Source organism: Geotrypetes seraphini, chromosome 3, assembly GCF_902459505.1.
Source record: "Geotrypetes seraphini chromosome 3, aGeoSer1.1, whole genome shotgun sequence".
Lineage (NCBI taxonomy): Eukaryota > Metazoa > Chordata > Amphibia > Gymnophiona > Dermophiidae > Geotrypetes > Geotrypetes seraphini.
The window spans coordinates 131,334,063-131,358,027 of NC_047086.1; the positions used below are offsets into that span (position 1 = coordinate 131,334,063).

A 23,965-nucleotide genomic window follows, 5' to 3' on the forward strand; every position below is an offset into this window, starting at 1 on the left:
GAATGTGTCAAATAATGCTTTTGGAAAAAAAAAAAAAATCCCAAAACAACTGCAGACTATGTACAAGATGCAGGCACTGTTTATTTCAAACTTTAATGGTATATACAACCTTATTACCAAACCAGGGACCCGACACGGTCCGTGTTTCGGACAACACGCCTTCTTCAGGGGTCCGTGGTAGATAATGTGTTATGACAAACAGCGTTAAAAGGAACAAACGAGTGCCCAAAGAAAAGTGGTGCTGGGTTATAAAAAACATTGCGAATGCTTTTGGCCGTGTACATTTAGCGGAAGAACCTCCGATTTACTCCAATTTATTTTATATCCAGAAAATTTCCCAAATCTGTCAATCAAATCTAGTAAATGTGGAATGATAATTTCAGGATTCCTCAAATGTAGCAAAATATCATCTGCATAAGCAGAGACCTTATATTCCCAAACTGCTTAAGGAATACCTTGAGTCTCCCTTGCCTGTTGAATAGCCAATAACAAGGATTCCAAAACAATATCAATAAGCTAAGGAGATAATGGGCACCCTTGTCTAACTCCCCTCTCCAGACGAAAACATTCTGAGAAAGTATTATTAATATGTAATCTGGCAGAAGGGGAACTGTACAAGGTTTATTTGTATGAATCCGGATCCAATACCAAACCAATCCATTGCTTGATACATAAAGGTCCATTAACTGCCTTTATGAAGAGATTCACCATTTCTACAGCCGGTACAATACATTTCAACTTTGTGTTAACAGCATAACAGTAGTAAAAAGACCAAATATAAACAAATACACTGAGTGAGGTAAACCTCAAAATTAGCAAATTGAAACTTTTATAATAGGACTACTATAAATAGGACTACTATAAAATAGGTCCAGAAAATATACTTATAATAGCACTGAAATTCAAGTAAGAGAGATACGTCATCAGCATAATACTTATGGAACAACTAAGTACACATCAGAATATTCAGAAAACATAGATATCATAAAAATGCTTTTCTGCAATACAGCTTATACTGTAGCCGAAGGACCCAGTGTAGTTATTAGATGGGGACAAGATTGGGTGATCTGTTGGGATAAACAATTGGGAAGCTAAACTGAAGGCAAGTTGATTATACAGTTAAACAAGATATAAAGAACTGATTTAGTTAGTGTGTGTAGTAGAGAATGGCACAGTAATAAAATTCATCACCTCCCCACCCCCGCAGATAATTGCAGGAAACCATCCCGTGTCATTCTTTAGTGTCTGTCTCAACCCTGATCCTTCTACAGCAACATTCTTCAATGCAAGTCTTTTGAGGGTCAGTGGTTGTGCCCATGAATACTCTGATTCTTCCCTCTCGCCTTAAAGAATGACAAGGAGATAGTTTCCCACGGTTATCCACGGCGGGGGCAGGAGCAGTGATTAATTTTGTCATTGTGTCATTCTTTAGTGTGTAGCATGCTAGTCCTGGTGCAGAATGAGTGTATTGTCAATCACCCTATGTATTAAAGGCTTGGGTGAAGACAAGAGCCAGGCTTTCACCTGGTTTTGCTAGGAACATAAAGTGGATGGCAACAGGGTGGATTTAGGGTGGGGAGAACGGGCTTAGGACTGACCTTTCAGCAAAACACACCTAAATTAGGCTCATAAATCGAAGAAGATGAATGGAAGACCTAAATTTAGGTGCAGAAAACTTGGGCTCCTGTTTGAAAATAGGGGACAAATTTAGGAGCTTAACTTAGAGAGCTAAATTTAGAAGTCCAATGTATTGTTCCTCAACATTCTGTAGTCTAGGAGTGCTCTTTCTAGAAAGAGTGATAAAAATCTGTGGTTCTGTTTTTAAGGGTCCTGCAGAGAAGGAACTGGAAGAATGCTTGGAGAGGACATTCAAAATTATGTTCAGAGGAATCAAGGCAGAAGTAAGTAAAAAGTGCCTGTTTTATATTGTAAGCTGATATGCATTGGTTTCATAAAGCATATGATTGGTCTGTGATAAATAGAAATAATTTTCATTGGGAATAAGGGACATTCTAAAAGGAAACTGTATTTGGGTCAATATTGAAACACCTGTGATCTGTGCTTTTTTTTTTTTCTTAAACAGCTGCAGTATATATTTAAATATAATACATATGCTTAGTGCTCCTTTTACAAAAGTGCATTAGGGCCTTAATGTGCGGAATAGCATGCACTAGCCACTACCGCCTCCTCTTGAGTAGATGGTATTTTTTCGGCTAGCGCGCACTATAGCGCACGCTAAGCTGGTGCGTGCGCTAAAAATACTAACGCACCTTTGTTAAAGGAGACCTTAGTGTTGTTATCCCAGCAGTAAATGGCACTGAATGTATATGTAGAGTGGCAAGTGCCTCTCTCATATGGATAGCAATTGTGTGGCTTTAATATGATATTTAACATATAACGCCACTCCCCCTCCTTTTCTTCCTACCCTGTCTTGCCTGAACAGATTATAACCCAGTATCCTATGTCCCAGTCATGGTTCTACCATGAACCACATCTATGTGATTGCCACTAAATCCAATTCACCCTCTAACATCACAGCCTCTAGATTCAGAACCTTGTTTCCCATACTTTGATCATTAGTGTATATTGCTTTCCAGACATTGTCCCCTTTTCCTATTTGTTTAGAGGTATTTAGAGATTCACTTATCTTAGGGCTTATACTCACCTGGGTGCTTGTCTAATGCAGTCCATGTTTTGTTCTTATGTATTATAATCAGTGCAGCTGTGAGTACTGTTTATCACTTTGGATAGTTCACTGAGAAGGCAGTATTTGAAAGATTTTTTTTTTTTTTATATATTATTTTTTATTTTCAAATTTTACAAAAAGTGTACAACATATTAAAATATAATTGATGAATATACAATAACACTTTTATATCTAATACATTATGTTCTAAATATATTTTTTATCCCCTCTCCCTCCCCCAACCCTTCTATTACTTCTCATTCATACAATACATATTGTATAATATATTATAACATATTATGTAGAAATTATTTTCATTACCCCCCCTCTATGTGTGTCATAATAAAGATATTTAAAAGAAGAAAAGAAGAAGAAAAATCCTACTATTTATTCATTACAATATTTTGTCAATGGCCCCCATATTTTTATAAATTTAATATATGTCCCTCTTTGTATTGCTATTGCTCTTTCCATTTTGAATATGTGACATATTGTATTCCACCAAAATGTATAATTTAGGTTATTATAATTCTTCCAATTGTTGGTTATATGCTGAATGGCAACCCCTGTCATGATTAATAAAAGCTTGTTATTTTCTGGTGAAATTTGACTTTTTTTTCTCATCATCATTCCAAATAACACTGTATCATATGATATTGCTATATGATTTTCCATCAATTTATTAATTTGTGGCCAAATTGAATTCCAAAAACTTTTAATGTAGGGACAATGATACAGTAAGTGATCTAACGTCCCTGGTTCCAGATTACAGTGCCAGCATTTATTTGACTTAGAACTGTCTAATTTTTGCAAACGTGTAGGGGTCCAAAAAGCTCTATGTAATAAAAAGAACCAAGTTTGTCTCATAGATGCTGACATTGTACATCCCATTCTCCAAGACCAAATTAGTGGCCATTGAGATGCATTAATTTGATGCTTAATCTCAATGCTCCAAATATCTCTTAGACCATTTTTTGGTTTTTTTTTCAAATATCCAGATATTAATTTATACCACAATGCGGCTTGATGTCCTAGGAAGTCTGCTTGAAAACATAAGAACTTTAAACTATATTGATTATTCAATGTTTTCCATTCAGGGAACCCAACCTGAATGGCCTGCTTCAATTGCAACCATTTAAAACTTTGTGTTTTACTTAGACCAAATCTATGTTGCAATTGTGAAAATTCCAGCAGTTTACCTTCTGAAATAACATCATCTAGAGATCTAATGCCTGCAATAATCCAGTTCTTCCAAAGGATTTGAGCTCCGCCAATTTTGATCTTGGAGTTTATCCATAAAGACTGATTAGTTGATTTGTTTATTGGGATAGGTGTTAATTTACTAATAAATCTCAACGTTTTCCAAGTATCCATTAATATTTTATTTTCTCTGTATCTTCTAGGCATGTTGATACTTGGAAGTTGAGCTAAATTTAGGGGAAACATAAGGCGCCATTCTAAATACAACCAATCCGGTGCATTATCCATAAGTTCTGGGAGGATCCAATACATACCCTGACGTAGAATATAGGCTTGATGGTACCTATAGAAATTTGGAAAATTTACCCCTCCCTCCTTAATTGATTTTTGCAAAGTTACTAAAGCTATTCTAGGTGTTTTACCAAGCCAAAGAAATTTTGTTAAAATGCTATTAAGCTTTTTATAAAAGGACCCCTGAAAATAAATAGGTATCATACTCATTTGGTAGCAAACTACAGGTAACATCATCATTTTAATAGTTTGAACTCTTCCCCACCAAGAAATATGTAATGGGTTCCATTGTTCACATAACTCCGTAATTTTTTTTAATATATATTTTTCATTCTCTTTTACAGTATCTTCAATTGTATTTTTAACTTGAATGCCAAGATATTTAAATCCTTCTTCTTTCCATATGAATGGAAAAGTGTCAAATAATCCTTTTACACAATGTATATTTAAAGGTATAATTTCAGATTTATTCCAATTAATTTTATAACCTGAAAATTTGCCAAACTTATCAATTAATTTCAATAAAGAAGATAAGGTAGACTCTGGATTTCTCAAATAAAGTAAAATATCATCAGCATAAGCCGAAATTTTATATTCCATATCTGAATATGGAATACCCTGTATCTCCCCTGTTTGCTGTATTGCTAACAATAAGGGTTCTAATACAACATCAAATAACAAAGGAGATAAAGGACAACCCTGTCTAACTCCCCTCTGCAATTGAAATCCATCAGATATCTTATTATTAATATTTAATCTTGCAATCGGGAAGCTATACAGAGTTTTTACCATTTGTATAAATCCAGAACCTATACCAAACCACTCTAAAGCCTGATACATAAAATTCCATTCTATCCTATCAAACGCTTTTTCTGCATCCAGTGAAACTGTAAAAGTCGGTTCATCCATTTTTTTTGATAAATTTAACATATGAAACAATAATCTAGAGTTATTAGAGGAATGTCTTTTAGCAACGAAACCCGTTTGATGCATATCTATAATATGTGGGAGAGCTTTGGCTAATCTCAAAGCCAAAATTTTCGCCAAAAGTTTATTATCCACATTTATCAAAGATATAGGCCTGTAGTCTGAAACCAAAGTAGGATCTTTATTTGGCTTAGGTAAAACAATTATTATTGATTCAGCCATAGTACCTTTAATATTACCTTTTATAAGTTGTGTCTGATATAAATTTAGTAAATATGGGGAAAGGACATTTTGAAATGTTTTGTAAAATTCTACTGTATATCCATCACCACCTGGAGCGGATCCAACTCTAAGAGATCTCAATGCTGTTTCTAATTCTTTTAATGATATAGGTTCATCTAAACTCCGTTTTATATGATCAGGGATTTTAGGTCCATTAATAGAATCTAAAAAATTTTTTCCATCTTTTTGTCTCTCCAAATAAGGCTCGGAAGAATACAGGTCCTTATAAAATTTTAGAAATTGTTTTAATATTATATTTGTTTGATTTGTTATTATACCATTATCATCTTTTATTCCATTAATGTTAGTTCTTCTTTTTTTTACTTTAAGATAATTTGCCAATAATCTTCCCGCCTTATTAGAATTTCCATAATACATTGTTTGCTTGGAAAACAAATCTCTTCTTATCATTTTTGAAGTTAATTCATTATATTTACCTTTTGCTTTCAAAAGAGCTTGCAAAACTTCATATACCCATTTACTTACCAATTTAGCTTCTAATATTTTTATTTCTTTTTCTAATTCTATATATTGTATTTTAATCTGTTTCCTAATAAAAGCTGAATATGATATAATATTACCCCTCATAGTTGCTTTAAATGCATCCCATACATTCTCAATAGATGTATCCTCCACTAAATTTATTTGAAAGAAATCATTAATTTGTGTTTTAAAATTTTCCAAAAATTTGTCATCCACAAGCAGTGCATTATCAAATCTCCAAAGAGGTCTACCATTCTCTAATTGATCTAATTGTAATTCTATCCATACTCCCGCATGATCCGAAATAATAATAGGATCTATGGAAGCTTTAATCACCTGTTGCACTTTATTTGTTGAAACAAAAATATAATCTATTCTTGAAAATGATTTATGAACCTGTGAACAAAATGAAAATTCCTGATCATTAAAATGAAGAATACGCCATATATCCTTCAAATCACATGCTTGAACCAAATTATCTAAACCTAAAGATTTTATACTTTTACCTGGTTTTTTATCCAATAATGGATCCATTACAGCATTAAAATCTCCAGCCACCACTAAATTAGAAGCAGCCAGTGGTAATAACATATTCTGTAACTTTTTAAAAAATTCTGATTGATTCGAATTAGGGGCATATATATTAAACAACGTCAGGGTATCATTTCCCATACCTATATCAATATGTATCCATCTTCCATGTGGGTCTGAATTTATTACCTTAATCTTGGCCATACATTTTTTATTTATAAGAATTGCTACCCCTGCTTTTTTACCCTCTGCTGGAGCAAAAAAACATTCCTTTATCCACCCACCCGTTAGTTTCTGTGATTCCTTTATACTAAGATGGGTCTCTTGCAGACAATAAATATCCGCATTTTGCTTTTTTAAAAATGTTAATACTTTTTTCCTTTTGATTACATGATTCAGGCCATTGACATTAATAGAGTATATCTTAAAAGACATTATATATTCTAATATTTCTCATTATAATCATCTTCCCTTCTTCTTTCATATTTAAAATCCAAAAATTATTCTCTATGACACACATATTTATCCCTGAAGTATCCAATCCCTTATTAATCTTTTCTTTAATCATTCTAATAAATCCCATCATTTTCCCTCCCTTTCCCACCCAATATAATGACTGCTTAAGGACACACATTAGAACAGCAATCCGAACATTCCCCTCCCCCCTAGGCAACCAACATTCAATCACTATCCCTTTCTATCTAACTATATTAATCTTTACTATTTTTAATCATTTTTTGTTCTTAATATTTCATTAATGTATCTTTATTCTTTCATCAATTTTTAAATTATATTATCCTATTATTATAATCTGCTTCATAAATTTATATCTTAAACATATATTAAATATGATATTGATATTTTTCCCTATATCTTATACTTTTCTCTTTATATTTTTATTGTATTTTCTTTAGTTCATGTTTTCCTTTCTTCAGTATTTCAATTTCTCATATTTTTATAATTTTTCACAATGTCAACAAAACCAATCTTGAAGTTTATATGTTAAAATGCCATAGGTTCTGAGTTTGAAAGAAAGGCTTTTAGTTTTTCTGGATCATCAAAATACAAAGATTTGTCTCCAGATGAAACTCTCATTTTTGCCGGGTAATATAGTCCGTATTTATAACCCTTTTCTTTTAATTGAGGTCTCATGTCTAATAGTCTCTTTCTTTTATTTGCTGTGTTTTTTGCAAAATCCGGTAAAAACCATATTCTGGATCCTTTGTAGTTAAGATTTTTGTCTTTCTTGGCAGCATTTAATATTTCTAATGCTTGTTGGTATCTAAGCATTTTGAATATTAGTGGTCTTGGCTTGCCTTTATTTTCTACATTTTTTACTGGGATCCTATGCGCCCTTTCTATTTCTAGTGGTTGTTTTAAGTCCAGTTGTAATATTTTAGGAATTAAGTTTTCTAGAAATTGTATAGCATTTTTCCCCTCTAAATTTTCTTGTATTCCAAAAAGTTTAATATTTTTTCTTCTTCCTCGATTTTCATAATCTTCCAGTCGATCTTTCAATATATTCAGTTCCAGACTATCATTTTTGCATCTATTTGCTTCACCTTCAATAACCTCCATTTTTTCTTCTAAGACAGTTGTTCTTTAATTATTTACTTCCATTTGTCTATGGATATTTAGAATTTCTTCCTTCATTCCAGCCATGTTGGTCACAGTTTCTTTGATCATTTGTTTAATTTGTCTCAATTCTTCCATAACTTCTGCTTTGCTCAATATATCAGGTTCTTCAGTAGGAAGTGGGATCTTACTTGGTGTAACTTGATCTTGCTTCTGTCTTTTTGCTGACATACCAGCTTCATTTTTATTTTGTCTGGTAGTTGCCATATTGTTGTTTTTCGTGGAGTTTACTTTCTTCACAGATGTTAGATGATACAAAAACCTCTTTACGTCACTATTCAAGTAGTTTTGTCTTTAATATCTTGTTATATCAGTTTAGAAGAAAAAACATTGATGAAATATCAAAAAAAATTTTAAATTTTCCTTTCTTAGGTTTTGTCTCTTAGGTTTAGGTTTGGTTTCTTAGGTTTTTAAGCCTTTCACTCTCAGGATTTCATTCAATCTTTTGAAATAGAAATTTTCTCAGCCGTTTTTTTTCTCTTTTTTCTCTGCCTCAATCTTGCACTGAGAATGAACACTCCTCTCTCAGGATCTGGTTTCACTTCAATACTGGCAAGAAAGGCTATTTCAAACCGCCATATTTTAGAGATTGACAGTTATCAGCATTCTACTGACATCAGTCCAAAACTCTTCTCCTTTTCTCTCTGTCGTCGGGTAAATCAATGTCAGATCACCACAATCTTTAAACAGGCACAAATCTTTTCTTCACAGTATTCTTGGAGCAACTGTCAGTTATCTGTCTTCAGTGCCTCGCCGTTCTAGTGCTGAAAAAAAAAAAAAAAAATGCCGGTAATCCTTTCCTCTGGCTCTCCTCTCTCAAGCCCCGTCTCAGCTTCGGTGGAGGAGGACAACACTCAATCCAACAGTTTTCTTTTCCTCTAGGTTCCGTTCAGCCACGGCGAGTCAAATCTTTTTTTAGATTTAATTTTACCAGCACTGTCAGTCACTCGCCCCCGTTGTCGCGCCGCTTCAGCGCTAAAAAAAAAAAATAAAAAAAACCGGCAATCTTTATTCTTGATTACCCTCTCACATTTCTTGTCGCAGTCTCAGAATAGGGCAATATTTAATCTGCCAGCTCTCTTCCCTCTAGTTCCATTTAGCTCCACTCACCCCCGATATCTCGTTGCTTCAGTGCTGAGGGAAAAAAAAACCGGCGATCCTACTTTGGTATTTTCCTTCTCAGTCCTTGTCCAAGTTTCATCAGAAGGATATCAAATTTGATTTATCAAAGTTTCAGCTTTAAATACAATTGTTTACCATTGAAATCAATAACAATAAGATAATTTTTTTTTGATATCAGTTGCCCAGTTGGAGAGGAGCGTCGCGATCACACATCCATCTTGTGTTTGCGTTAAGCCACGCCCCCCTATTTGAAAGATTTTAAATGAAATATGGGCCATGTGATAACATGGGAAGGATCAGGTGTAGATAGATTCTCCACAGAAACAGCTAGGCCAAAGTATAAAGTGAAGCAAAAGTCTCTCTTAATGGCTTGTTTCAAATATATATCCATAATCTTGTTGTTTTTAAAGGTCTGGAAATTCAAGAATTAACGTAAAGCATCTGACATTAACATAATCTATCAAAAGGGACTAGCTTGGGATTATTAGCATGGAATTCAGTTTTAAAAGGGGAAAAGATGTGGCTTCTGCAAGGCTATAAAAAAAAAAATCACAAATTTGCAGTGAGAACTTATTTCTACCTTGGCCAGTCTTTTGGTCATTCATACATAAGCTGGAGATGTACTCTATAGGCTAGAGGGCTGTTCTTTCCTACTCTGGGCCTCCATCATTTGTCCCTACTCTTAGCATTTGCTTTGGCTGAACTACCTGCCTGACTGATCACTTTAGAGCTAGTCCTCTTAAGTGACCTTGTAAGGGAGTATGTTTACTCCTATACATTCCATCACAGACCAACTCTGCATATGTATCAATTGAATATAGAAGGAATGTCATTGCTACTAAAAAGTTTGTGATTTATGAAAACATTTTGAAGTTAACACATATGACTGAACAATGAACATGTTCTTTTCTTTCAGGATCGCCTCTCGGTCCCTTTGACTACTTCTAATGTACAACAGAGAGGTAAGAATTGCTTATTTGCATGTCATCTTTAAAAAGTATGAGATTGAAAGTTCTGTGTATGAAAAGTACTCTAATTGATTATTATCTCAATGCAGTATTCTACTACCTTATGCATACTCCAAGTTGCAGGTTACTGTATACACCTTGGTTTTCCTAAAGACTTCAGAATGCTTCTGCCTTTTCAGTTTATATAACACATGTACACATATGAAGTAGGAACATCCTTTAACTTGGCTATATAGAACTTACTCATAACACATGAGTATCCTGGATTCATTTTTTTATTAGAAGGTCATTGTTCCCATTGTAACAAACTGTGGAAATCTCAGGAATAAGCAGTGGATTTTCCTGAAGTCTATCTTAATGTTTTCTTTGCTTCAGGGAACATGTCCAACATCTTAACTCTCTATTAGATCTGGCCTGAGCTCTTTTCAGGATAGGTTTATATACTCGTATATGTGCCAGTCAAGGTTGCTGAATCTGCTGCTGTTACTACTACTTGCCAATAGTTCTTATGCATTTCTTCCCCTTATTGCAGTGCTATAAGATGTTTACTTTGAATCATGTGGCATAGGCAGTAGTATTTGTCATCATGCCTTGACTGTATTTATACAATTCCAGTATATGGTTGTAAAATAAGACGGGAAGAGTTACCAAGAAAAACTGGAAAGAGAATGGAAAAAAGAATGGAGGGAATGACTAGAAGGAGTTAAAAAAATGAAGGGAAGAGTTAGAGGCAGAGTAAGGTGCAAGAGACTGGAGGGAAACGAAGATAAAAACAGAAGAAATAGTGGAGAAAAAGATAAAGTATGAAACGACATAAAAAGATGAGTAAAAGAAACTAAAACAAACCTCAATAACAATTACTGCTAGTAAAGGTTTACTTTTTAAAATTAATGTGCATAATTTAATTGATTAATATACATTGGAATTATATTATTCATGTATAGATATGAGATGGGGGTGGGATATAAATCTTTTAGTTATATATTGTTATGGAATTATCAAGTGATAATGTAATATGTTGTGTTCATATTTTAATGTACACTTGGGCCCTGATTCTCCAAAAGTGCGTCCCGATTTTAGGCAGCTGTAGGCGTCCTACAGCTGTCTAATCAGCCAATCAGGATGCACGTTTTTAAAAAAAAAATGCTCCCCAGGCAGGCCTGAAGGCGCCTCCGGGAGCCTAGGGAGACCCGCAAGACGCCTAAGCTCGCCTAAGGGCATACCTGTTGAGGGTGGTTCTGCCGTGCGGGACTCTGAGGAGCGCAAGTTGGAGAACATTCTTAAGCAAAATTTTCAGGTCTCTACCTTTGGGGTCCAGGCGGCTATTTGTGGGGGGCTGGTGGCTCGCGCCGTGTTTCGGTGGGCTGAGCGTGTCCTGGAACGGGAGTCTGATGACTGGTCTTTGGTGGATCAGGAGGTGGCGAAGATTGAGATGGCTGCCTCGTTCCTCTCAGATGCTCTTTATGACTTGGTGCGGATCTCGGCTAAGTCTATGGCCTTTGGCGTGGCCGCGCGGCGTATTTTGTGGCTGCGCGCTTGGTCGGCGGATGCTGTGTCCAAAGCTAAGCGGGGTTCTTTTTTGTTTGGGGAGGAATTAGATAAGTTGCTTCAGTCTCTGACGGACTCAAAGGTGCCCTGTCTGCCTGAGGACCGTGCCCGCCCTGCGTCTCGGGGTGGCACTGCCCGGGGGCGTTTGCGGGAGTTTCGCAAGTATCGCCCTGGGCGTGGGGCTGCTTCTTTCCCGGCTCCAGGGTTTTCCCGGGGTCAGTTCTTCCAGCGCATGCAGCCCTTTCGGGGGGCCCGTCGGGGGGCAGGGAATCCCTCAGCCGGTTCCCCCGCTTCCCGTCCTGCACAATGACTCCTTGCCGGCGCCCCCTTTGGTTCCAGTGGGGGCCCGGCTGCGCGACTTTTTCCCCAAATGGGCCGAGATCATGTCCGATCAGTGGGTCCTGGAGGTGGTGCAGGACGGTTATGCCCTGGAGTTCGCCCGCTCTCTGCCGGACCTTTTCCTAGCCTCTCCATGTCAGACTCCTTGAAAGACGCAGGCTTTTCGCCAGACCCTTCAGCGCTTGCTAGATCTCAAGGCAGTTGTTCCAGTGCCCCCTCCGGAGTGGGGCACCGGCAGGTACTCCATTTACTTTGTGGTGCCCAAGAAGGAGGGGACCTTTCGGACCATCCTGGATTTGAAGGGGGTCAACAGGGCTCTCAAGATTCCCTCTTTTCGCATGGAAACTCTGCGGTCGGTCATTCTGGCGGTTCAGCCAGGGGAGTTTCTCACTTCTCTCGATCTGACGGAGGCCTACTTGCATGTTCCCATTCGGGCCTCTCATCAGCGCTTCCTTCACTTTGCGATCTTGGGTCGGCACTATCAGTTCTGTGCGCTTCCCTTTGGTCTGGCCACGGCTCCCCGGACGTTCACCAAGGTGATGGTGGTCGTCGCGGCGGCCTTGCGCTCGGAGGGCATTCTGGTGCACCCCTACCTGGACGACTGGTTGATTCGGGCAAAGTCGTTGCAGGAGAGCTCCCGGGTTACGGCTCGGGTGGTGGAGTTTCTCCGGTCGCTGGGCTGGGTGGTCAACCTTTCCAAGAGTCGGTTGGTCCCGGCTCAGCGTCTGGAGTACCTTGGGGTTCTGTTCGACACCTCCTTGGGGAAGGTCTTCCTTCCAGGGGCCCGGGTGAGCAAATTGCAATCTCAGATTCGCCTGCTTTTGGCGTCCCGGTGTCCTCGGGCGCGAGATTTCCTCCAAGTCTTGGGGTCGATGGCGGCGTCCCTGGATGTGGTGAGGTGGGCGCGGGCCCACATGCGTCCTCTTCAGTATGCTCTGCTCCGGAGCATACTGGTCACCCCAGAGGCACGGTTTGGAGGTTCCTGTCCCCCTTCGAGGCGTGGCGCGCTGCAGTCTGCGTTGGTGGCTCCGGACCCCTCACCTGGTTCAGGGGGTGGGTCTGGATCTCCCGCAGTGGACGGTGCTCCTTACGGATGCAAGTCTCCTCGGTTGGGGGGCTCAGTGTTTGGGTCACTCAGCTCAGGGCACCTGGTCCACGGAGGAGGCCTCCTGGTCGATCAACGTGTTGGAGACCAGAGCGGTCCGTCTGGCGCTGTTAGCTTTCCGCTCCCTTTGGTTGGGCAAGTCAGTCAGAGTCCTGTCGGACAATGCCGCGGTGGTGGCTTATGTCAATCGTCAGGGGGGCACCAAGAGCACTCAGGTGGCGCAGGAGGCGGCTCGGCTCATGCTTTGGGCGGAGTCCCATCTTCTGGACCTCTCGGCCTCTCACATAGCCGGGGTAGAAAATGTTCAGGCGGACTTCCTCAGTCGTCACTTCTTGGATCCAGGAGAGTGGTGTCTCGGCTCCGTGGCTTTTCAGTTGATAGTGCAGGCTTGGGGGCAGCCCCTGATGGACCTGATGGCCACGAGTGGCAACGCCAAAGTGCCCCGCTTCTTCAGTCGTCGCAGGGACAGTCTGGCCGAGGGTCTGGATGCTCTGGTCCAACCGTGGCCAACAGAGGGGCTGTTGTATGTGTTCCCTCCTTGGCCATTAGTGGGCAGAGTACTTCTTCGCATTGTTCACCATCCGGGTCTGGTGGGTCTGGTGGCTCCGGATTGGCCTCGACATCCGTGGTATGCGGATCTGGTGAGGCATCTGGTGGCGGATCCTCTTCCTCTGCCTCTCTTGGACGATCTTCTGACACAGGGTCCCATTCCCATGTTCGACCCGTCTCTCATCTGTCTTACGGCTTGGCTCTTGAAAGGGGTCGCCTTAGTAAGAAGGGATATTCAGATAAGGTGATCTCTACGCTCTTGGGGTCCCGGAGGCTTTCTACCTCTCGGGCTTATGTGCGGGTTTGGCGTCTCTTTGAGGGGTGGTGCCGGGCGAGGGGAGTGGTCTCTTTTCGCGCTTCCCTGCCTACCATTCTAGAGTTCTTGCAGGATGGCCTGGATAGAGGCCTGGCTTGGTGGTCTCTCCGGGTTCAACTTGCGGCCCTGTCGGCTTTTCGAGGGTTGGTGACAGGTCAGCGTTTGTCGGCCATTCCTGATGTGATTCGCTTTTTGCGGGCGGCCAAGTTGCTCAGGCCTCCCCTACGGCTCTCTGTTCCCTCTTGGGATCTCAATCTGGTTCTCTCTGTTTTGGTGCGCACGCCTTTCGAGCTGTTGGATGGCTGTTCTTTGAAGGACCTTAATCTGAAGGCGGTCTTTTTGGTGGCCATTACTTCCGCTAGGCGTGTTTCTGAGCTACAGGCTTTCTCTTGTAGGGCTCCCTTCTTGGAGTTTTCTAAGGAGCGGGTTGTCTTGCGGCCTGTTCCTTCCTTTCTGCCAAAAGTAGTTTCTCCTTTTCATGTCAATCAATCGGTGGTCCTCCCAGTCTTGGGTAGTCGGGAGGGCTCTTCTGAGCAACGGCAGCTGCGCAAGTTGGATGTCGGTCGGGTCCTTCGCTCTTATGTGCAGCGGACCCAGGAAGTCTGGAAATCCGATCATCTCTTTGTCCTTCTGGCGGGTCCTCGTCGGGGGGCTGGCGCTTCTAAGGCTACTATTGCACGCTGGATCAAGGAGACGATTGCTTCCGCTTATCTTCTGAGACAGAAGCCTGTTCCGGAGTTTCTCAAGGCTCATTCCACTCGGGGTCAGGCATCTTCTTGGGCTGAGTCGTCGCTCGTGCCTCCAGTGGATATTTGTAAGGCTGCGGTTTGGTCCTCCTTGCATTCCTTTGTTAGACATTATCGGGTAGATGTTTAGACGCGTCGGGACGCAGTGTTCGGTGAGCGTGTTCTGGTATCAGCCCTGCGGGGGTCCTGCCCGTGAGAGGGACTGCTTTGGTACGTCCCATTTGTAAAGATTAACCTCTACTGGTCTGGAGAGTGCTAAAGAAGGAGAAATTAAGTTCTTACCTGCTAATTTACTTTCTTTTAGCTTCTCCAGACCAGTAGAGGTCCCCACCCTGTCTGTTGTTGTTATTGTTGTGTTGTTGGGGCTGTTTCGCGGGCAGTTTTTGTTTTTTGCTGTGGGTTCTAGTATTTTTCTAGGGCCAGGGAGAATTAAAGAACAGCGGCTGTGGCTCGGCTGGCTTAGCTGGCGAGCTGTGGGGACATTTTCCTTCGGGTATTTCTCCTCTGCATTTTCCAACAGCATTTGGGTATGTTAGTTGTTACTCCTGTTCGGAGTATTGTTTTCTTTCTGTTTTCCAGTTCTTGGTTCTGCTTGGCTATTCGGCAAACTGAGGTAAATAGAGAAGGGAGTATATTATATACTGTCCCACAGTTTTGTTTTCAGTCTCCACCTGCTGGTCATGATTGGATATATACCCATTTGTAAAGATTAACCTCTACTGGTCTGGAGAAGCTAAAAGAAAGTAAATTAGCAGGTAAGAATCTAATTTCTCCTTTGTATTAACTGCAATTTAGACATCAATTTAGAAGAAACACCTAGATAATAAGGAGTTACAGTAGTCTAAATTTGAAAGAATCAGAAGCTGAGCAAGCATTCTAAAATGCTAAGTAAAAAAGCAGGAACAGAGTAAAAATAATAGCCTAAATTAAAAAAAATTATTTTTAATATTAATTTGTACTTCCATACTTAAGGATGAATCCAGTATCATCCCTAGTACTTCTGAGGACCTGTCCATTTTCAGAGAAAGCTCAATACCAGATGACAATGAATCAGGTCTTAAGTGCAACCAAACCACAAAAACTTTGGTGTTATCAGCATTTAATTTTTGATCTTGTTAGTCTTGATAAAAACTGACATAAAAGAACATAAGAATAGCCATACTGGGTCAGACCAGTGGTCTCTCAACATTAAAAATTGATGGAAGGATCTGAAATAAATTCATATAGTCCTGAAAAAAATGGATGTCCACAAGCTTGATGCTCTGTAAACCATAATTTGGCAAAATGCATTGAAAGACCTTAGCCCTTTATCTCATGATACTAGGGGTAGGGGGGTGTCAAACTATTAACATCTACTTCAAGCTAAACAGCAACAGGATTAGAAACTCTTCAAAATCCCTTTTTTAAAAAAGTTTTTTAGATTTTGTATATTATAAACCTCTTTGGATATTTAGTTTTAAATTCTTTATTCATTTTAAATCTTAAACAAGTATACAATAAAATATCCATTAAACTTTCAATATAACACTTGAAATTCTTAATCATATCATCTAGAACAAAAATATACATCCCCACCCCCACCCTTCGTAAAGTAACTAAATTTCTTGAGTCATTTTAAAACAGACAATAAGGCCCAGATTCTCTAAAAGTGCGTCCCGATTTTAGGCAGCTGTAGGCGTCCTACAGCTGTCTAATCAGCCAATCGGGATGCACGTTTTTTAAAAAAAAATGCTCCCCAGGCAGGCCGCCTATATTGAAGGCGAGGCCCGCAAGACACCTAGGCCCTGATTCTGTATAGGACGCCCGGGAGAGGCGTCCTATTCAGAATCGGCCTAAACTAAACCCTGATTCTGTAACCGGCGTCCATGTTACAGACGCGGGTTAGAGAATCGGGTTAGATTAGACACGGCCCGCTACACTTATCGCGGCAAGGGATCTCTCTGCCGCTATAAGTATAGCGGGCCATGGCCCCTGACCAATCACTGGCAGGAGGGTGCCCAAACCCTCCTGCCCGAAGACGCACCCCCCCCGACACTACCGACCGCCCCCCCCCCCCGACCCTACCGCCCGCCCCCCCCCGACACTACCGACCGCCCCCCCCCCGACATTACCGATCCCCCCCCCGACAATATTGGTCACTGGCAGGAGGGTGCCCAATCCCTCCTGCCCGAAGACGCACCCCCCCCCCTCCGGCGCTAACAACCCCCACTCCACCAAACCTGTTCTTACAGATGGGTCTTGCACGTCGAGCAAGCAGGCACGCCTCGTCGAAATGAGGCGGGCCCGCCCCTTCCCGGCCCATCCCGCCGAAGCCTAAGGTCTGATTGGCCCAGGCTAATCAGACCTTAGACTTAGTAGGGATGGGCGGACCCGCTATTCCTAAGGCCTGATTGGTCCAGGCTTCTAGAGCCTGGGCCAATCAGACCTTAGGCTTCGGCGGGATGGGCCGGGAAGGGGCGGGCCCGCCTCATTTCGATGAGGCGTGCCTGCTTGCTCGACGTGCAAGACCCATCTGTAAGAACAGGTTTGGTGGAGTGGGGGTTGTTAGCGCCGGGGGGGGGTGCGTCTTCGGGCAGGAGGGATTGGGCACCCTCCTGCCAGCGACCGATATTGTCGGGGGGGGCGGTCGGTAGTGTCGGGGGGGGGCGGTCGGTAGTGTTGGGGGGGGGGGTGCGTCTTCGGGCAGGAGGGTTTGGGCACCCTCCTGCCAGTGATCGGTCAGGGGCCACGGCCCGCTATACTTATAGCGGCAGAGAGATCCCTTGCCGCGATAAGTATAGCGGCCGCGTTTACTTACAATGTAGACCAGCATTTTGCTGGCCTACATTTTTAAGCTTCTCATCTACTAGGGAGACGCATAGGGCCGCCTAGGTTCAGCCTAAGGCCCGCCTAAGGCCCTTAGACGAGCTTAGGCATCTTGCGGGTCTCCCTAGGCTCCCGGAGGCGCCTTCAGGCCTGCCTGGGGAGCATTTTTTTTTTTAAAACGTGCATCCCGATTGGCTGATTAGACAGCTGTAGGACGCCTACAGCTGCTTAAAATCGGGACGCACTTTTAGAGAATCTGGGCCTAAGTGTATATAAATATATCCATTATAATTTCAATACAGCACTTAAAATTCTTAATCAAATCCTCATAAACAAATGTCGGACGTCCTGATCGCCAAGACTTCTAAGTAGACGATTTTCTTAAAAAAAATGTGGACGTCTAGCGGTTTCAAAAATGGACGTTTCTCTGCACTTGACTTTTGGACATCTTGCGGGAAGCATCCAAAGGTGGACTTAGATGCACTATCAAGAATGGCCTTCTATGTCTCAAACTTCTTTGGTCCATCACTTTCTGCATGCAGCTATACCTTTGCTGGTTATGATGGACTCTGCATAAATTTTGAGCCTGATTGGTTAATATTACCAGATGGAGAAATTAAATGCAAATCTTTTCCTAAGTGGAAGAAGATTTGGGTTTTTTAAATGAGTCTCATTTTAATTATGCAAGCAAGAGCAAAGTGGAAATGTCCAATCAGAATGGTGCACAAAAAAGTGTCTCAACTCATCTGATAAATCCAATGATCTTTATTCATCAAAACCAATTCAAACATCCAAAGCAACTCAATGACTCGACATGATCATGTTTCGGCCATCCGGCCTGCATCAGGAGTCTTAGGAGTCTTTGGGTATCAAATGGTCTTTAAAATAACAAGTGGACTAAAGTAAAATGTTCATGCCGTTGCTCCGAATCTATAGCACTGCAAAACAACGATAGATTCGGAGCAACGGCATGAACATTTTACTTTAGTCCACTTGTTATTTTAAAGACCATTTGATACCCTAAGACTCCTGATGCAGGCCGGATGGCCGAAACATGATCATGTCGAGTCATTGAGTTGCTTTGGATGTTTGAATTGGTTTGGATGAATAAAGATCATTGGATTTATCAGATGAGTTGAAAGACACTTTTTTGTGCACCATTCTGATTGGACATTTCCACTTTGCTCTTGCTTGTTCGATTTTTGTGGAATTGGTTCCCCTGTTTTATTGTGTCTCATTTTAATTATTTCAGTTTTTAATTACATATATGGAGAGTTCTGTTTTAGAATACACAGTTGCTAAAGATAGATGGAGGGTTGTGAGTTTAGCTGAGGATTGTTTAGAGATCTTTTATCCCTTGTTTTTTAAGGGTATGAAAAAAATTGTTGAAGGATGTACCATATTTTTCGTTCCATAAGACACACTTTTTTCCCACCCAAAAGTGGGTGGAATTGTCGATGCGTCTTATGCAGCGAAGATATACATTTTTAACACCCCCCCCCCCCCAGTTGGGTCTTTTAAAAACACGCCCAGTCCCGTCCCTTTTCAAATCTCTCCCATTGCCTGATGGTCCAGCGGTGCATCGGCCAGCAGGTGCGAACCCTCTGCCCATCTGGGCCTGTGCAGCCTCTTCCTGTCCTGTTCCGCACCTTCTTAACCTTTTCCCATTGCCTGGTGGTCCAGCGATGTCAGCGCCGCCCGCCGCCTTCTGAATGGTGTTTTCAGTGTCGGCCAGCAGGCACAAGCTTTCCTCCAAATGGTGCCTTCAGTTCTCGCGAGTGGAGAGACTCGTGAGAACTGAAGGCACCATTTGGAGGGCGGCGCTGGCCCAGGAAGGCAGGCGGAAAGCTTGCGCCTGCTGGCTGATGCTAAAAACACCATTCAGAGGCGGCGCTGACACCGCTGGACCACCAGGCAATGGTAGAATCTTAAGGAGGTACGAAACAGGATGAGAAGAGGCAGCGCAGGCCCAGGCAGGTGGAGGGCTAGCGCCTGCCGGCCGATGCACTGCTGGACCACCAGGCAATGGGAGAGATTTGAAGAGGGACAGGACAGGGGTGTTTTAAAAGGAATCAGTGTTAAAAAGGTACTGGGGGTGTTTTTAAAAGGTCCAATTGGGGGGGGGGGGTTAAAAATTTATATCTTCACTACCGGATGGGACAGGGTGCTTTAAAAAGGGACGGGGGATTAAAAAGTTGTTTTTCATTTTTGTTTCATTGTTCTGCATACTGGAGGTTGCTCCCTGCTCTAAGAGGGGGTGGGGGTTTGGGACTTGTTTTTGTTTTGGGCTATTCCCTGTTTGTAATTTATTCTTGAAACCAATAAAAAATATACCATAAAAAAGAGAGGGGGTTTAAAAAAGGTACTGGGGGGCAAGTGCAGTGGCACAGGGTACAGAGCCTGGCATGGAGAATTTGGTTCAGAACTTTTTTTTTTTCTTGTTTTCCTCCTCTAAATTTAGGGTGCGTCTTATGGTCAGGTGCATCTTATGGAGTGAAAAATATGGTACTATATCATATATATTTTTGTTATCTGGCTGTTTGTATTTTTAGTCTATTTGCAAGTTCTATGCATTATTTGTTTCTACTGCCAATTGTTTAATAAAACTTAACATTTAAATTTAAAAAAAATACCTCTAGAGTGCTGAAATTTATCAAGTTCCTGAAGCTACAGTTCAGTCCTACATGTGGCAGAATCGATTGTAAAATAAAGTACCGTATTTTCTCGCATATAACGCGCGCGTTATACGTGGTTTTTACAAACCGCGCATACCCTTGCGCGTTATACGCGTGAGCGCGTTGTACAAAATTTTTTTTACATAGTTCCCCCCCCCCCCCCCGACGCCCGATTCATCACCCGGAAGGAGCGCTCGCACTCCCACCCCGAAGGACCGCTCGCACCCCCACAGCCTCCCCCCCTCCCCCATGGAGAAACAGTTTACCTTGTTTCCGGATACCAGCCCAGCTGCTTCCTCTGCCGGCGGTCCTGCCCCTTCTCAGAGCCCTGTGCTGCGCTGCTTCCTCTTCAGGCGGTCCCGCCCTTTCTCTGATGTCAGAGAAAGGGCGGGACCGCCGGAAGAAAAAGCAGCGCAGCAGGGCTCAGAGAAGGGGCGGGACCGCCGGCAGAGGAAACAGCTGGGCTCGCTGGCATCCGGAAACAAGGTAGACAGCTTCTCCATGGGGGAGGGGGGTGAGGCTGTGGGGGTGCGAGCGGTTCTTCGGGTGGGGTGCGAGCAGTCCTTCGGGGTGGGAGTGCGAGCGCTCCTTCGGGGTGGGGGTGCAAGCGGTCCTTCAGGGTGGGGGTGCGGGTGCGTGCGATCGGTCCTTCGGGGTGGGGGTGCGAGCGGTCCTGTGGGGGGGTGAATCGGGGGGGGGGGCATCAGGCTTTCAGGGTAGGGACAGGACTTCAAGGAGGAAAGGAGAGTCGGGGCGGGCGAAAACAGAGTCGGGGTCTCCAGAGGAGAGTCGGGGCAGGCGAAAGGAGAGTCGGGCAGCATGCGCGGTATATAAAAATTTATGTACATAAATGTGTTTTTTGCGCGCTATACCCGTGTGCGCATTTTACACGGGTGCGCGTTATCTATGTGAAAATACGGTATCTAAAGAGTTAGGTATAGCGTGCAGTCAAGACAGACAAAACAAATTGGAGGTTTCAGGGAATTTATTACAGTGAATGTGTTAAGTCAAGAAGGCTAAAATCTAAAAGAGGCCAAGATAAGAATTCAAAAGCAACTGGAAGAAAAAAGTTTGTAGAGTGCAGGATTCTGTTGCTTTAGTTTAAGTTTAATGGAAGTCTTTGCAAATACTGCCCTCTGACTGAACAGCAGAGCAGTTTATGAACAATAATAAACCATAACATCCATCTTCAGTGTTCAATAATTATAGATAATAACTAGCGTACTGTATTTCATTCACAATATTTGATCTAGTCTCTTTCATTCCAGGAGGATTGTTTGTTGGATTACCAGATGTTGTCCCTCGAAGTACGCTTTTAGGGGAAACAGAGTTTCAGTACTATATCCAGCAATTTAAAAAGTCTGGTTTCAGGTAAACTTCATATAGAAATGCTATGGTTAATCATTGCTGTTCTCTGGTATTATTAGATAAAAGCTAACTAGTTTAGTGGGTTTAATTACTATCCCAGCTTTCCTCACCAATTTCAAGGAAATGTATAAAGTAATTAGAAACAAGCTATCCAAGAGGGCAGTTGATAGATTGAAAAGTATTACTGTATAATGTCATTACCAGTATAACTTGTTTTTATTATATAACTTAGTTTTAAAAAATTAGGAATTCCTCGCAATGTGATTATGAGAAGCTTTGCCATGTTGTGCTATTATATAATCTTATTGTGTCTGAATGTAACTGACCTTGAACTTCAACTGAAAAAGGCGTGAGCTAAATCCAAAGAATCCATGCACTTTTAAAAGTAGTCAATAACTCTTACATATTGATATAAGAACTATTTTCCTGGCATTTTAAGTTTAATTTTTGAAGGAAAACAGAAATTTCCTTCATAACTGCTAACCATATAATAGGCATTGGCATTATACAAATTATGAGGGAGGGGGGTAATTCTTTAATGCTGCATGTCCTGTAAAGGCACCTACTTTTCTTTATAGAATACGAGCATACCAAGTAGACCTTACAGCAGCCACATGGAGCTGGTATGAGTGTGTGTACCTGTGTTCCAGAGAGATACACTTGTACTATTCTATAAGTTACAGCATGACTGCAGTCTACATATATGGAACTACACATTAGCAGCTATGAGTGCATAGGAGCCAACTCTTTTAAAATGATTGTAAGTGGTCAGCTCAGCACTTAGGCCCTGATTCTCCAAAGTGCCGTCCCGATTTTAAGCAGCTGTAGGCGTCCTACAGTTGTCTAATCAGCCAATCGGGATGCACGTTTTTTTTTTTTAAAAATGCTCCCCAGGCAGGCCTGAAGGCACCTCCGGGAGCCTAAGGAGATCCACAAGATGCCTAAGCTCGTCTAAGGGCCTTAGGCGAACCTAGGCGGCCCTACGCGTCTCCCTAGTAGAGGAGAAGCTTAAAATGTAGGCCAGCAAAATGCTGGTCTACATTGTAAGTAGACGCGGCCGCTATACTTATCGCGGCAAGGGATCTCTCTGCCGCTATAAGTATAGCGGGCCGCAGCCTGTCCGACCGCTGGCAGGAGGGGGCCCAATCCCCCCTGCCCGAAGACGCACCCCCCCCCACACTACCGACCGCCCCCCCCCCCCCGACATTACCGATCTCCCCCCCCCCCCCCGACAATATCGATCGCTGGCAGGAGGGTGCCCAATCCCTCCTGCCCGAAGACGCACCCCCCCCCCCCGGCGCTAACAACCCCCAAACCTCCACTCCACCAAACCTGTTCTTACGGCCAGATGGGTCTTGCACGTCCAACCAGCAGGCACGCCTCGTCGAAATGAGGCGGGCCCGGCCCATCCTGCCGAAGCCTAAGGCCTGATTGGCCCAGGCTCTAGAAGCCTGGACCAATCAGGCCTTAGGCATAGCGGGTCAGCCCATCCCCACTAAGTCTAAGGTCTGATTGGCCAACAAAAGTAGGAAAAATTATTTTATTTTCAATTTAGTGATCAAAATGTGTCAGTTTTGATAACTTATATCTGCTGTATGTATATGAAAAATGAAATGAACAGCCTGGCATGGAAGAGGAGACAGGATGCAGAGCCTGGTATATATTAGTACACAATTTGGTTCAGAATGTTTTTTTTCTGGTTTTCCTACTCTAAATCTAGTCTTATGGTCCGGCGCGTCTTATGGAACGAAAAATACGGTATATCCCGCCCGCCCATTGTGTTGTAGTACTATAAATAAATCCTTCAGCATTTCATTATAGCCCATTTTTATTGCGTTGTTAGAATATTACCATATAGACAGTATTCAAATGGTAAGTTCAAGCAATATTGCAGTGGCTTCTTAAATATATCTTTTTTTCATTTGGTTTCCTTAGGGGACCTTTGAACTGGTACCGAAATATGGAGAAGAACTGGCAGTGGAGCTGCTCCGCAGCAGATAGGAAGGTAAGATAAATTTAATATTCTACCACCTACAAAATGAGTATTGATGCAGTCGTTCAGGGGTAGGTAATGCACATGAAGATTAAATAGTAATTCTATGAACTTGTGCAAAACATTCCTTATTTGAAGTAAACTGAATCAACAGTAAGAAATCAATGAGTTGGATAATCCTTTCACATGAGACTGTTGGCAATAAATTATAATATGTGGACATCAATAATTATCAGATTAGCTGCTGTTTAACTTTATATGTATAGGTCAGCGATGCTATCTAGAATGTCTGCTTTGAAAATCCATGTATAACATTAAATGGAGAGTGGAGGTGAAATTGGAGGAGCCAGGAGTAATATAGGCACCAGTGAAATTCAGTGCTGGTGCTCGCATGTA

General features: G+C 42.0%; 1 protein-coding gene across 1 annotated transcript in view; it reads left to right on the top strand.

Moving 5' to 3' along the window:
- The window catches only part of EPHX2 (epoxide hydrolase 2), a 128,803-nt gene that overhangs the window by 96,043 nt on the left and 8,795 nt on the right, over positions 1–23,965 (top strand). The window contains exons 13-16 of the mRNA XM_033938446.1: positions 1,827–1,901; positions 10,074–10,119; positions 21,477–21,579; positions 23,512–23,581. Coding sequence (XP_033794337.1) covers positions 1,827–1,901; positions 10,074–10,119; positions 21,477–21,579; positions 23,512–23,581 — 294 coding nt within the window. The remainder of the gene's footprint in view (positions 1–1,826; positions 1,902–10,073; positions 10,120–21,476; positions 21,580–23,511; positions 23,582–23,965) is intronic.